The 14,473-nt window shown below is 36.3% G+C and overlaps 1 protein-coding gene and 1 pseudogene across 1 annotated transcript; one reads left to right on the top strand and one right to left on the bottom strand.

Moving 5' to 3' along the window:
* Nucleotides 1–3,397: 3,397 nt before the first annotated feature.
* On the bottom strand, nucleotides 3,398–5,770 carry LOC104767043 (ankyrin repeat domain-containing protein 2B). Its single transcript, XM_010491063.3, has 9 exons — nucleotides 5,638–5,770; nucleotides 5,448–5,506; nucleotides 5,184–5,329; nucleotides 4,863–5,075; nucleotides 4,614–4,762; nucleotides 4,370–4,526; nucleotides 4,151–4,243; nucleotides 3,742–3,881; nucleotides 3,398–3,652 (listed from the first exon to the last, which is right to left on the bottom strand). The coding sequence occupies exons 1-9, from the start codon at nucleotides 5,742–5,744 to the stop codon at nucleotides 3,553–3,555; spliced, it is 1,164 nt and encodes a 387-aa protein (XP_010489365.2). The 5' UTR covers nucleotides 5,745–5,770; the 3' UTR covers nucleotides 3,398–3,552.
* Nucleotides 5,771–10,681: 4,911 nt separating this feature from the next.
* On the top strand, nucleotides 10,682–12,608 carry LOC147920894 (uncharacterized; annotated as a pseudogene).
* Nucleotides 12,609–14,473: the final 1,865 nt, after the last annotated feature.

Raw genomic sequence — 14,473 nt, 5'->3', positions numbered from 1 at the left:
AGGTTTGCACGGGTAAGCAAGTTGTCAAGGACATAACTCCTCTCCCTTCGAACCGACACGTCGGGCCTGTCAAAAATCTTCCACCGAGAAGGAAAAATGGTAGTCACATGGTTCAACCTTCTCCTTAGACCCATCCTGCTAAACCCGTCAAGAATTCTTCTCAAAAGAGGAAGGCGGCAGTCCAGGACGCTCCAATCTTGCCACAAGGCAGACAAAAGGCGAACTATCGGTGGGACTTCCACTACTCCACTGCTGCTTGCTATCTCCCTAATGACCCGCTCTCTTGTGCGGAATTATTCCGTATAATCCACTATGGAACTAATCGTCTTTCTTGAGTCGACCGAATGAGGGAGGGAGAGGCCATCACTGAGGTGGTCAAAGCTTCCTTTGAGGTTCGTCTCTTTTTTTTTTTTTGGTTTGCTTTAGAATCCTAGAATTTCTTTAAGGTGTTGATCTTATGTTCGATAAGAAAACACTATCATAAGACCTGTTGATTGCCTCGTACAGTGCATACACCTTTTTGAGTTGGAAATTTGATGCATTGGTGGTATGTGGATGAGACCGCATTCATCTTCTGGATCCAACAAGTGCCGAGGATGACCTTGTAGATTGTTGGCTTGTCAATAACAATGAAACATGAATACCTTGTCGTTCCTCCAACAAAGATTGGGAAGTCGATCGTGCCTATAGTCATGATGAAATCACCATCAAAACCGATCAAAGAATGGAAGTCTGGCCTTGATGTCACGCTCGCTAATCTCCATTTGTGCCAGTACGTTCCTGAAAATGATGTTCACCGAGCTTCCAGTGTTGACGAGGATCCTTGTAACTTGAATTTTGCTAATTAGGTGTTCAATGACAAGTGGATCGTTGTGCGGCAAATCGAATCCCTCCAGATTGCTTTTGATGAAAGATATCGTGGTATTCAGGGAAGTGTTCCTTGATGGCTAGGACATGGTCATCTCGGCCTTCCATGTGTAATCTCTTATTGAACGAACTGAATCGTTGTAGGCTGTCAAGCCTCCCATAATCATGTTGATTTGCCACATGGGTGCTGGTGGAGGCTGCTCCAGTTAGGGATTAATGCGAGGTCGTTTTGCTTGATCATTCTCGTGTGCTTCTTCCTGCTTTTCATTCGCTTGATTGTCGAGCTGTCCCTGATCTTGTATGAAGTTTCGAGCAATATTCTCTGTTCGTCAATTTTGATTTCTCGAGCCTTACCGATTAGCTATCTTCGATCCGACTCAATCGTTATTCCACCTTTATTGTATATGGCCATTGGAAGGGCCTATAGATAGCGACACTCTTCGGTTCCGTGTGTGTTACCTTTGTGGTATTCGCAATACTAGATGGTGCTACCCTTTGTACCCTCGTTCTTTACATATTTATTCCAAGGATGAGCCTGTTGAGTTACTCCATTGGCTGTGAAAGTTCGGCGAGTTCGGTATTGGTTACGATTGAAGTGTTCGCGTGGCTCGACGTGTTCATTTTTGGCTGCCAGGGCTGTCGGCTCCTTTGCTACCGCACTCTTTGTTGTTCCATGCCTTCTGGCATAGATGGCTTTCTCCTCATCAACTTCAACATGCTTTGAAGCTCGGCACAATGCGCCTGCCAGTGTATCAACGTATGAGAGGGACATTTCCTCCTTGAACCGAGATTTGTACCATAATGAATTCTTGAGTGCGACGATCGCTGCTGCATCTGGTATAGAGACATTGACGATGATGTCTTTATGATGCCCAATGAACGATTAGAGCGATTCTTTGGGTTATTGGGTTAAGGACCAGAGGTCGACGTTTGAGTTCTTGTTCTCTATAAGAATGCTACAAAAATGCGGTCATCAAGTCTTGAATATTGTCGATCGAGCCGGACTGTAGATGATGGAACCAACTTAACATTGTTCCAGATGCTAGGCAAACACTTGCCAAGAACCGACATCATACTCTTTGGGGCTGATTGTTCCAGAAAATCACATGGTTCGATTGTACCATCGTAGTACCCCAGCCTGGGTTTTATCGTTCGTTGTACCGGTATAGCCACAATCCTTTGGTAGAAGGGCGTTCGCCGAGTGACTTCGAGTACCAAATCCAGTCTTTCGCGTCCTTGTTCAACCTGTCAGTGCCTATGTAAGGGCGACGCTTTGGCTCGTTAATCTTCAATTGTTGCCTTGCTGTTATGTCAATTATGTTTGGGCTCCTTGGAATTCGTCAGGCAGCGTGCTGATGGTTGATTTCTTCTTGAGAATTAACTTGAGCCGCAGTTAGTGTGTCCAAGCGTCCAAACGGGTATTGGTCCTATGTTCTTGCTGATCAAAACATCTTATTATCCCTCGGAACAGTTCGTCGATGCTGGAAATTGGCGGGTTCCCAAATGATGTGAGTGGCGTTGGGGAAAGGGTCGCTGCGGTTTCTGTTGGGCTTGTGAGGTTTGTTACGATGACAAATTCTCTTGGGATCTTCGTGGTCGCGGTCTTCTTTGGAGCAACCAGGGTTGGAAGGATAGTTATCCTTACTTTATCAGTTGCCGAAATGGTCGTTCCACCTGACGATCCGACTCCCTTGGTCTAGTTGATGTTATTGGTGTGTCTAGTCATCTTGTCGAGCTATTAGTAGGTTCGTCTTTTTTTTTAGAGAAAACTTCGACTTGGCTCTCCCTATCTGGCGCGCCAAATTGTTGATGTGTTAATGTCAAAATTAAAAAATTGTTTTTGAGGGAAAAATATCAAAGGTTCTCTTTATTAATATATGCTGATGCTTGTTAAAGACCGAACTACAAAATGAAACTTGACGAGCTAACTTGACGAGAATCAAATGCTACAAAGCTGGACGTCCTCGAGTGGTTCGTCCAATTTATCGAATTGATGGGCCAGCCGCTAATTCTATGTTGTTTTCTCTAACGGTTTCTTCTCTCACTTTTCGATGTCTTTTTGGGATGTTGGACGTCCGTATTTATAGAGTAATGTGTCAGTTCGTTTATCGAAATGACTGAAATGCATCTGTCCACATTCTAAAAATCTAATCCATTTACTTGGGTTTTACAGATGTTCATGAACTAGATGTTATTTTCGGGGTGAAAACGAAATCCTTAACTGGAAGTAAGGTGAAATATAACGTCCAAAAGAAAAGAAGGAAACAGAAACCGGCCGGAGGAAAAAGAATTTTCCTCGGAAACTAAATGAAAAAGAAGGAAAACTAAAGACCCAAATTCCAAGAGATCGAAACCTTTACTAAGAACAGAAGGTTCTGCAGTGTAAGTTTCGCTTCTTGGATCTTTTGCTTTTCAATTATGTACAAGTTTTTAGGTTCTTTTTAATTTTTGTGATTGCCAAACTAAAGCAGCACCCTGACAGTGACACAGAAAGGAGAAAACGATCTAAAAGAGAGAAACGAGAGACGAATTCAAGACAAAAATGATTTAGTACAAAACCATAATAAACTTGTTTTTTCTATCTTTTTCCAGATTTAATGATGAAACAACAAACCCACAGAATACAACAAGGTTGCAATCAGATTCTGTGACACTCTTACAGGACACAGAAGAGACATATCCTTCTCAGAGGAAAGCATCTTTCTCAAGTAGTTTCACCACATCGAGCTGATTGTTAAGCTTGGCCACATCAATGGGAGTTTTACTGTCCATGTTTTGCAGAGTACTGCAAACAAACAATGAAACAACACTTGTCATATAGAACCATTTTTTAAAAGTTGTTTGAAATAGAATGTGTTGTTATTGCAAACTTACACTGCAGCACCATTCTCTAGGAGAAGGCTTACACACTCTTTCCTCCCATAACCAGCAGCATAATGCAATGGTGTGTTCTTGTTTTTGTCAACCGCATTCACATTTGCTCCAGCGTCCAGAAGGACTTGAGCACATTTCATCTACAAACAAACTCAACCAAGGTCAGTTGGGATCAAACCTGCGATTAAACTTTTATAACGGCGTGTAATCGCAAAAACATTAATGGTAATATCCAACTTCTTTCGTAAACAATGCTATAGATAAGTGTGCAGCATTCTACTAAGTGAAGCAGAAGCTGCTAATCCACCAAGTGCATAATAGTAAAGATTCATAGTGTAAATTAGTTTTCATAATTCTGTGATAACAGTCGGTTTTTGTTGTTATGATTAGTTTCAAGACTTTGTCATACCTCGCCATATCCACATGCAAAATGCAATGCTGTCCTCCCCTCAGAGTCTTCTTCATCTTTGTTACCACCAGATGCCAATGCAGCTTTCAAGCCCTGATTGGTTCATGAAATCAATGCACAGTGAGTTTAAAAGCTAACCTCGATCAACGGTCCCAATTTAAGGATAAAATTCAGACCATCAAAAACATGAGGTATTAACAGTGTACGAAATCAGTTTACCTCCACATCACCGAGACTAGCAGTTTGGTGAACAATAGACTCTTCCTCTTCCCCTTCTTCAGCCTCCTCAGGTTCAGGAGCAACACTCTGGTCTCCTCCAACAGCTATACCCATTGCTTCACCCAGCTTTGCCAACACATCTTTATCATTCCAGTACCTATAACCATAAACAAATATCTTAGCCATACGCATTAGTAAACCTAGTAATTTCTAACGAATGATGAGTATTTTATTTAAAACATACTTCATCATAGCAGAAGGACCACCAGCATCAATCTCAGCTAGTATAGGTTTCAACTCCGGATCGTCTTTCAATTGCGCCATACGCTCTGCAAACTGCTCTGTTGCTGCAGGGTTACCTAGAGCCTCCAAAAAGGGAGACATTTGTGGATCCTAATAGCCAAACAGAGATTCAATGCCATAATCATTCATCACAACTCAAGTATAAGATTAAGACTAATATCAAGAACCGGAAGAGCTCCTTTTGAAGTACCTGCACCAAAGCGTTACCAAGACGCTCAGCCATTGTCCTAAACTCAGGATTCTCCATAACCTGTTGCATGGTTTTCATATACTGTTCTGGATCAAAGTTAGGTAAACCTCCTTCATGCGAAGCGGTTGGAACAGATCTCTGAAGCTGCTCAGCTAACTGGTTAAACGAAGGATCTTGAGCTATTTGCTCAGCTAGTTCCTTGATACTTGGATCCTGAATTCAAAAAAACAAACCAAACCCATCAACAAAAGAATAATACAACCTTTGACTTATACTATTCAATCATCACACCCACACACAAAATAAAAAAAGGGAACTTACATTGAGAATACCAGCCATGCCTGAGAAATCAAAAGCACTGAAATCATGGGCAGGATCAGTTGAGGGAGGTGAAGGTGAGGGTGAAGCTCCTGAGCCTGATTCTGGTTTAGTACTCTTACTCTCTTCCTTGGTATCGTTTTTCTCATCTGCGGGAAGCATGAAAATAACTATAACTCGAAGAAACAACCACCAAATCTGATTATACAATAACAATCGAATCTAAACTACAATGATCGGAATCAAGAGATTAAACAAAAAAGATACCTGAAGGAAGAAGAGTTGATTTCTCTGAACTTGAAGCCATCGGAAAATTACTTAAAACCCTAATAAAAAAAAAAACGGACAGAGAAGATATATACAGAGATTTGTTCAGAAATCAAATCAAAGGAGATCTCCCAGATTAGAATTGAAACATGATCAGAAAAATCCAAAAGTATGGTGGAGAAGACGATACCTATCGAAGCTCTGTGGAACTGAACAGAAGAACCAAAAACTAAGAACAAAAAAAACCCCAAAATGAAAATGTTTGTGGCAAAGAAAACGGATATTCTTTTCCCTCATTTTTATTTATTTATTTTAGTTTTAATAAAAAAAAAAGCAACAGTTAATTTATTTTTATATAAGATGAATTTTTTATTATCACTAGGTTTTGAACCCAGGCTACTTATGGTTTTATTTGATATATTTTGATAAAAATTATATATGATTGATTATGCTAATAAAATACTATCTCATAAAAAAAAAATTAGTACTAAGGAAAAAATTAAAATTTCAGATACACAATTTTTTAAAATATAAAAATCAGTTGTATTATAAAATCAAATCTGATAAAAAAATCATAAATTTAACTTAACGTCCAGACGAGGCAAATCAAACTGATGACCTCACATATTCTAAACCATTTTTTTTGACCACCAGAAAAGCGAAACAATTTTATAATCATGAATTTAACTCGTTTTCATATTTAATTGATCGCTACCACCTATGTTTTCGTGTTTTTTATTCAATGTTTTCTTATTCTTCGTATTCTTTTTTGTCATTTTCATTTGTCAAATTTTTTGTTAATTGTCATCGTAACTTTTACCGTTTGGTTCTTCGTTATACTCTTTTTCTTCTTCTTCCTCGTCAACTTTTTCACATTCTTCCACTAAAAAACCTTTTTTTAGACTATCACACAACTTGTTAACCCATCAAAATCCAAGAACAAAATCATTTTTTTCTCATAAAATTTGTGAAATTCATGATTACCAACATAGTCAACACGTACACCCAATTATTGACAATTTTATCCATATACTTATTTGGTTTTAGATTCACGCGTTTAGAAACTTCTCAAACCAAAATCCTTACTTGGTTTATAATATTTTAAAAACATAATAAAATATACTAATAATTATTTATTTAATATGAATCATATGATATATAGAAATATGAGTACACTATAAGAACATATTAATTATAAATAAATAATATCAATTATATTATATCATCAAATAATATTAAGTATATCATATTATCAAATAACCGTAACCATATATAACGTAACCGCTTGAACTGTAACCGTATTTAAACGTAACCGTTTAACCGTTTGTTAAACGGTTCAGGTTAAGGTTACGAAAATTTCTAACCATAACCGAAGGTTAATAAACCTGAACTGTGACAACCGTAACCCTGGTCATGCGATGTCAATCTTTCTTCCTTAGACCCAAAAATAAAAAATTAATGAAAGAATATCAACTCATCTATAAAATCATACACAAAAATATGTTTTACAGCTCATAAGAAATAAAAAGCACAAATGTAGATAAATAAGATAATTTATGTTTTGCATCAATATTTAGAATATTTTAAACTTTTAAAAGGTTTCAAAATATAAAATTTGAACCTTTCAAAAATTTTCAATATTTATAATATTTTAAACTTTTAAAATTTAAAACTTATAATATTTAAAAACTTTTTAAAAGCTAGGATCTTTTAAAAGTTTCAATATTTATAATATTTAAACTTTTAAAATTTTTAAATATTATAATATTTTTTTGAAACTGTTTAAAGTTTTAATTTGATCAAATAAAAAAACAGATCAAACCAAATAAAACTTTTAAACTTGGACGCCTGATGATAAATCAAGCTTTCCTGGTTCTGAACCATTTTCTAAAAAATTTCTAGACGATGTGGGATATTGTGCTTAATTCTTTGATTTCCAAAAATTTAAAATTTTCCTTTTTCTAAAAAATTCTGTAAATTTATAAAATGTTAATGAATGACATGTCAAATCATGATAGATTGTTTAAAATAATTCTGAATATAGAAAATTCTGGAAATTGTATAAAATTTCTATTGGTTGTTTAAAATCCTATGTGGACGGCCTTAGGAGTTTATAGCTCCTACTTTTTATTAGTATAGATTTAAAATTTTTAAATATTATAATATTTTTTTTGAAACTGTTTAAAGCTTTAATTTGATCAAATAAAAAACCATATCAAACCAAATAAAACTTTTAAACTTGGACGCCTGATAAATCAAGCTTTCCTGGTCATTCGTTGTTGGAAGCATATTAATCTTATTTATACTGGTTCTGAACCATTGTCTAAAAAATTTCTAGCCGATGTGGGATATTGTGCTTAGTTCTTTGATTTCCATAAATTTAAAATTTTCCTTTTTCTAAAAAATTCTGTAAATTTAAAAAATATTAATGAATGACATGTCAAATCATGATAGGTTGTTTAAAATAATTATTAATATAGAAATTCTGGAAATTGTATAAAATGTTAATAAGTGATATATCAAATTTCTATTGGTTGTTTAAAATCATATGTGGACGGTTTTAGAAGCTTATAGCTCCTACTTTTTATTAGTATAGATTTACAATTATTAATATCCAAATGTTTGAAACTTTGAACTAGTCCTCTCGGTTTAATATCGATTCGGTATTTTCTATTTTCGAATTTGTCAAATTTTGAGTATTTTCCGATACTGTCAATTTGATTTTTTTGGATACTTTTTTTGGTATTTTTTATATTTCAAGTTTTTCGGTTTGGTTTTTTGAATATTTTTTGTTTTTGGGTTTTTCTAAATTTTTGGTTTAAAAACAACTAATATTTTTATGTGGAAGCCCCCTTGGCCCAATGGTTGGTCTAGGGTTCATTAATGCTTCTACACCAGGAGATCTGGGGTTTGAGCCTCAGATAATGCGATTTATTAATTGTGCAGATTAATGGAGGCAAATTTACAGACGATCTCCAATAATGCGCAATTATCGTCGTTCGCCGTAATTCTACGTACACATGAAGGTGAGCATAGAGAAGGAAGGTGACCATCAAAAGCATGGAGCAGGAGAGCAAGAGTGTTTGTAGTGAATCTAATAGGATCAGAAGGAATTGCACATAGTAGAATCATATGTAATTGTTCTCATAATTTGCGATCAATAATAAATCCAGACGGAAAAAAAAAATATATTTTTAGATATGTAATTGTATTTTGGTTATTTTAGATATCCATTTGCTTCTCAATTCGGTATCGATTCGAATTCAACTGGTATCCATTCAGTTAGTATGTCAATTTTGATTCGGTTATAGTTCTCATTTTTGGTTCGACATATCCGCGTCTGGTTTTTCAATGATTTTAGGCATTTTTGGTTCGACATATTCGCGTATGTGTTAAAAGTTTATCTCACAACCATTAGAAAATTTCTCACTGGCATTGTTTAAATGTGATCACCTGTCAGACCAAATGAATTCAATCTATCAAAGAGTGTGAATGCATAATATATTTTGTAAAATGATCATAAAATGAATAGTCATGCGTGTAGCCATATTTCACAGATAATATGAAAAAGGTATATTAACAAAAAAAAAAAGCAAAACGTAAGTAAAATATTATCATGTATGTGTAACACTACAAGAAAACATGTCATAGCCGACTACATTTTACGACTATTATTCAGTCGCTAAATTTAGCGACTATTTGGTTACTCCGTTACGACTATTTTACGACTAAATAAAAACGATCGTACAGTAGTCGCTAAATTGCGACCAAATTCAGTAGTCGTCATTTAACGACTACGTTACGACTAATATATAGAATTATAAATGCAGTCGTAACCTTGTCGTTATATAGTCTCTCAGTTACGACTATCTAGGTAGACGCATACAAGTCACCAAATTAGGCGACTATATTACGACAATATCGGCGGGTCGTACAGGTTGTCGCGTAGTAGTCGTTATTTAGCGACTATTATGCGACACTTTCGGTGGGTCGTAACGTAGTCGTATAATAGTCGTAAAATATCGGTATTATAATTCACGTTTTTTTCATTTGGGGGGAGGGTTAGTTCGAATAAATTTTCTAGCTCAATGGAATTGCAAGGCAAGCTTGCTTCTTCTTTTTAACGTTTTTATATATTTATAAATATGAAGGGAGATGAATATAGCTTATTTAAATATAGTTAATGATTATTTTGGGACATACAATATTTTTGGCCTTTGATTATTTCATAACTAAAGAATATGATTAACTTGGAAGTTTTGAGTCTTGCTCAGAATCATTTAGACGGACCTCTCCCAATAGAAGGTACCCCTATGTATATTATTTTTTAATGTCGATAATATATATATGTGTAACTCATATTTGTGTTGATATTCCTAAACAGCCTCCCAGGCGCATCAAGTTTGCTATATTCCCTATCCATACACAAAGAAGCCAAGGAAGGAATGGCTCAATGTTTTAAAAGTTAATCCGAGGGGAAACATTGCAGGAGAATATGAGAACAAAGAACCGACTCTTTTGCAAACAGAAAATGATGATGATGTCTTGGTGACTACTATTGAAGATCTGGTTTTCGATAATTTAGAAGAAATAAATGAACCAATAAATCTTGATTATGATGTCGAAGATGCAGAACCAGAAGATGAATTTCAATGTAATTTATCATCTTCAGACGATGAAGTAGATGAAGACGAAGATCCTCCTAACTAATTATGCTTGTGTAAAATATTTGTATCAATTTGGATAATTATGCTTGTATCAAATATTATTAATAATTATGTTTCTATTAAAATAAATAATTATGTGTTCAAAATATTAAACTTTTAGTTTAATTATGACTAATATTTAGTTTCTAAATATTAAACTTTTAGTTTAATTATTGTGACTAATTAGCGACTAATTAGGGACTAATTAGGGACTAATTAGCGACTAAATTAAAAAAATATGAATTAATTAATCTCAACCCAAATAAACCCGGGAAACCAAAATAATTTCCCCCTAAACCAAAATTATTTCCCCCAAAACCAAAAAAAATTCGATTTTCCCCTTTACCTAAAACCTAATTTTTCCCCCAAAACCAAAACTTTCCTCTTCTCTTCTCTTCGATAACTCCGAAACTCTCCTCTTCGATAACTCTTCGAAACTCTCCTCTTCCCGATTTCTCTTCTGAATCCCGATTTGCTTTCTCTTCTCTGTCTGTCTTTCTCATCTGTCTCCTGATTCTCTTCTTCACGATGGCTCCAACACAATCTGTAACGAAGTCTGCAACTAAGGCTCCGACCAAAGCTCCAGTTAAGCGAGGAAGAAAGAGGAAGATGGACCGTAATTTCTTCCAAAGAACCGAAGGGTTGACCCCCATCAAGGAAGCGAGAAGACCAAACCCTCTACCGCCACAATACAACTTTACGCCGGCAGCAGATTTGCCCCATCCTCAAACACCCCAAGAGCAAGACCACGTTTTCCCGAGACCCTCACCGTCAGGAGCACCACAGATCCGCAACTATCCACCGCCACAGACTCTTTTCCAGATCTCGATGAACCAACAACGTCAGACTCAACAGCCTCTTTCGTCAGAGGAGGTCCAAAACAATCCGCGACAGTCTCCAGCTGATCCTCCACTACAAGACGCTCCACCGTCTCCAGCTGATAACTCTCAAGCTCAGAGCCGTCCATCATCTCACGGTAACAACTACCATGAAGGCTCTGAGGCTTCAAATCCGGAGCTCCAGGAGGACACGATTTGCCCTGCTTAGAGTTCCAAACCGTGAGAAGTTTACCACCGTCCTCTCCCCCACACTGATGCCAAAGACGACCTGGTTTAGAACATTGACATCTTTTTTGCTGTTTTGTGTTTGCAGGTTTACTCATGACGAAAAATCGCGACTGGTAAGGAGCATTACTAAAAATTTTACAAATAAATTTGATGGTCCATACTACAGCTGGACATGTGTGCCTCGGGACAGACAACATAGATGGTTCATCGAGTTTGCTGTACAGTTTTCTTCTCTCTTAACCTTTTCACATATAGGTTTACTTGTTGAGTTTCCACTAACATCATTATATTGTCTTTGCTATGTAGAAAACACACACATGGGATCCTTTGATTACTGGGACAGTTCAACAGTTTTTCGAGCTCATTTGCCAACGCCGGATGAAAGACATGATTTGCAATGCTAAGACTAGTGGAGAGCGACCAAAATGGATCAGAGATGCTATTTGGCAAACAATGGTTGATTAATGGGAGACTGAAGAAGCACAACAAAGGAGTCTCACCTACTCTAAAGCTCGTATGTCTGATCGTGGTGGTCTTGGTCCTCACGTCCACTTATCAGGGCCAAAGTCTTATCAACAAATCCATACCGAAATGGTTAGTAACTTTTATATACCCATAAATTTTGTTTTTCTTTACATTTGGAGCTTTAAATGATGTCATAACCCTTGATTCTTTTGTAACATTGCAGGAAAGGGAATTGGGAAGACCAGTTAGTCTTGGTGAGGTTTTTATTAAGACACATACCAAGCCAGATGGTACTTATGTTGACCGGAAGGCGGAGCAAATCTCTCTCAATTATGAGAAGAACTTGCAGCAGAAGTTGTCCGACCTTGGGGAACATACTTCACAGCCTCCAGAGCTCACAGCAGATGATTACACAAACATCTTTATTCAGGTAAATATCACTTTTCACAACCCACATTGAATTATCTTTCGATTTCTACAGCCTCTTTATGTAGTGTTTTTCTCTTTGTTTTCTTGTAGTCTACTCAGAAAGATTCACGAGGAAACCTGTATGGAGTTGGAAGTCTTAAGCAATGAGGGAAACTCAACGTCAAATCGAAGAGCAGGCTGCTTATAATTCTTGTCGTGATGCAGAGGTTGCTGCTCGTGATGCAGAGCTTGTTGCCCGTGAAGCACTACATTTCCAAGCTGTGGCTGAGCAGAAGGACAAGTTAGAGCATTTGTCCTTAGTCGAGAAGTACCTGCGCAAAACTGACCCTGCCTTTATAGAGTTTATGAAGACTCAATCAGCTGAAGCAACCACAGAGCCACTCTCAACCACACTTCCTGCAACAGCTCCACCTTCAAATCCGGTTCCTTCTCCATCTTCAAACAGTGATGCTTTTAGGTTAACTTCTCACCTACAATTTCATAGACCAAACTAATTAGCTTGTCTCTTTTGTTGAGCTTGTCTCTTTTGTTGAACTTGTCTCTTTTGTTGAGACACATGTATACTTGGTATGCATTTGTCTCTTTTGGTTTGTATATTTGTCTTGTGAGAAACTTGGTCTTTTGGTTTGTATTATAAATCATGGTTAATATGACTTTATTGTCTTAATCTTGTTTTTGTTCTATTTACAATATTGGTTTCATAATATTTTGAGAAACAGGTACCAATTTCAATTTAAAACATTTATAAATTTGTTTTCCACAAAACATTAGTCGCTAAACAAATTAAAATTACATTATTAATTTGTTTAGAATAGTAGCCAAATAGTCGTAAATCAATAAGCATGTTACGACTACGTTACGACTACAAGCAAAATTACTGTATATCATGATTAGTCGTAAATCCGTCGTAACCGAGTCTTCAAATGTTACGACTACACTACGACTCCTTTACAACTGCCTATATAACTGCTGGTTAATCGTAACTCTGTCGTATCGTAGTCGTAATTATTTACGACTCTGTTATGACTATGTTTACGACTACGGAATTTGGTCGTACAGTAGTCGTTAAATAACGACTATTTTTACGACTAATTCTTTTACCGACTAAGGATTTACGACTACACGTTTTAGCCGTAACTGAGTCGTATTCAGCAAATTAGCGACTACTTAACGACTCTTACTGTAGTCGGGAATGGGTTGTTTTCTTGTAGTGTAAGATAAAATAAATTCTCATATATCATATCATTTCTAAGATATTTTTACGTATGTGTTAGCATTTAATTTGTTAGTTCATTAGAAATGTCTTTTCGTATAAATTTTTAATATAGGTTCTTAAGTTTCATGTGATTTTCTTTATCTTCCTTTCAAAATATTATACATTATATAATCAGCTCAAAAATCCAAGTTTTGTAGGATATTAGCTCAAAAAAATTGATCTCTCGGCACGTCTTGTATTCTCTATGGAAACCTTCGGCTTCCCGGTTGTCAGTACTTTAGTTCCTTTCGATTACCGATTTTCGACGACTTGTTCCTTCAAAGCCTCTTGGATTTTCAATCCCACAGCTTCCCGACGACATGTTCCCTCTAGGTAATTTTACTTCACCACTAATTTATTTGATAAAATTTCAAATAATAAGTCTTTTACCTAATAATTCACTATTAAGCAAACTATTGATTTAGTTAATAATTTTTTTATGTTGGTGTTTATAAGTATAACTAGGTAACAACCTATACTATGTGGATGATTAATTGATCCAAATAAAATTATTATATGAGATTAATAATTATGTGCATGATAAATCGATCACCAGTCAGACCAAATGAATTCAGTCTATCAAATAGTGTGAATGCATAATATCATAATATCTAATCTCTATTAATTCCCACCAGCGGAGAAGACACCGCCTAAGCTATCTAAATTCGATAGAGGATGCTCTACACTCTCAGTACCACAATAGAATAGAGCAGCCAGACCTTGTACTGTGGCGAGGGAAGAACGACATTTATCGAACTAAATTCTCTACTACTGACATTTGGAACCATCAACCGGATCGGCTAAATGTATTTCTCACTCGGTATGTCTTCCAAGTTGCGGTTCACTCCATCTGGCGGGAACGAAATGGGCGACGACATGGCGAAGCTCCACTCACTGCAGCCCAATTGATAAAGAGACTTGATCAACACTTCGAAACCGGTTCTTAGCTATTCAGCAATGGGCGATCGACGTTATGATAAAGGATTACAACTTCTGGCTGAGCAGTAGATTCTGATACTCTTTTATTCCATTTAGATCACAATTTCAATCACACAATGCATACATTGTAAAAACGTTTTATTTTCTTTGAATATAATTTAATAT

Source organism: Camelina sativa, chromosome 19, assembly GCF_030686135.1.
Source record: "Camelina sativa cultivar CO46 ecotype springtype chromosome 19, ASM3068613v1".
Classification (NCBI taxonomy): Eukaryota; Viridiplantae; Streptophyta; class Magnoliopsida; order Brassicales; family Brassicaceae; genus Camelina; species Camelina sativa.
The sequence above is the reverse complement of the archived record's forward strand: the minus strand, read 5'-3'. Positions and strand labels throughout refer to the sequence as shown.

Excerpts from the sequence above, each read along its gene's own strand:
- LOC104767043 (XM_010491063.3), bottom strand. The coding sequence starts at position 5,744 with ATGAGGGAAAAGAATATCCGTTTTCTTTGCCACAAACATTTTCATTTT. Across the intron at positions 5,507-5,637 it reads GTTCCACAGAGCTTCGATAG|GGTTTTAAGTAATTTTCCGA; the intron begins GTATCGTCTTCT and ends TTTTTTTATTAG. Across the intron at positions 3,882-4,150 it reads TTGCATGTGGATATGGCGAG|ATGAAATGTGCTCAAGTCCT; the intron begins GTATGACAAAGT and ends GTTTGTTTGTAG.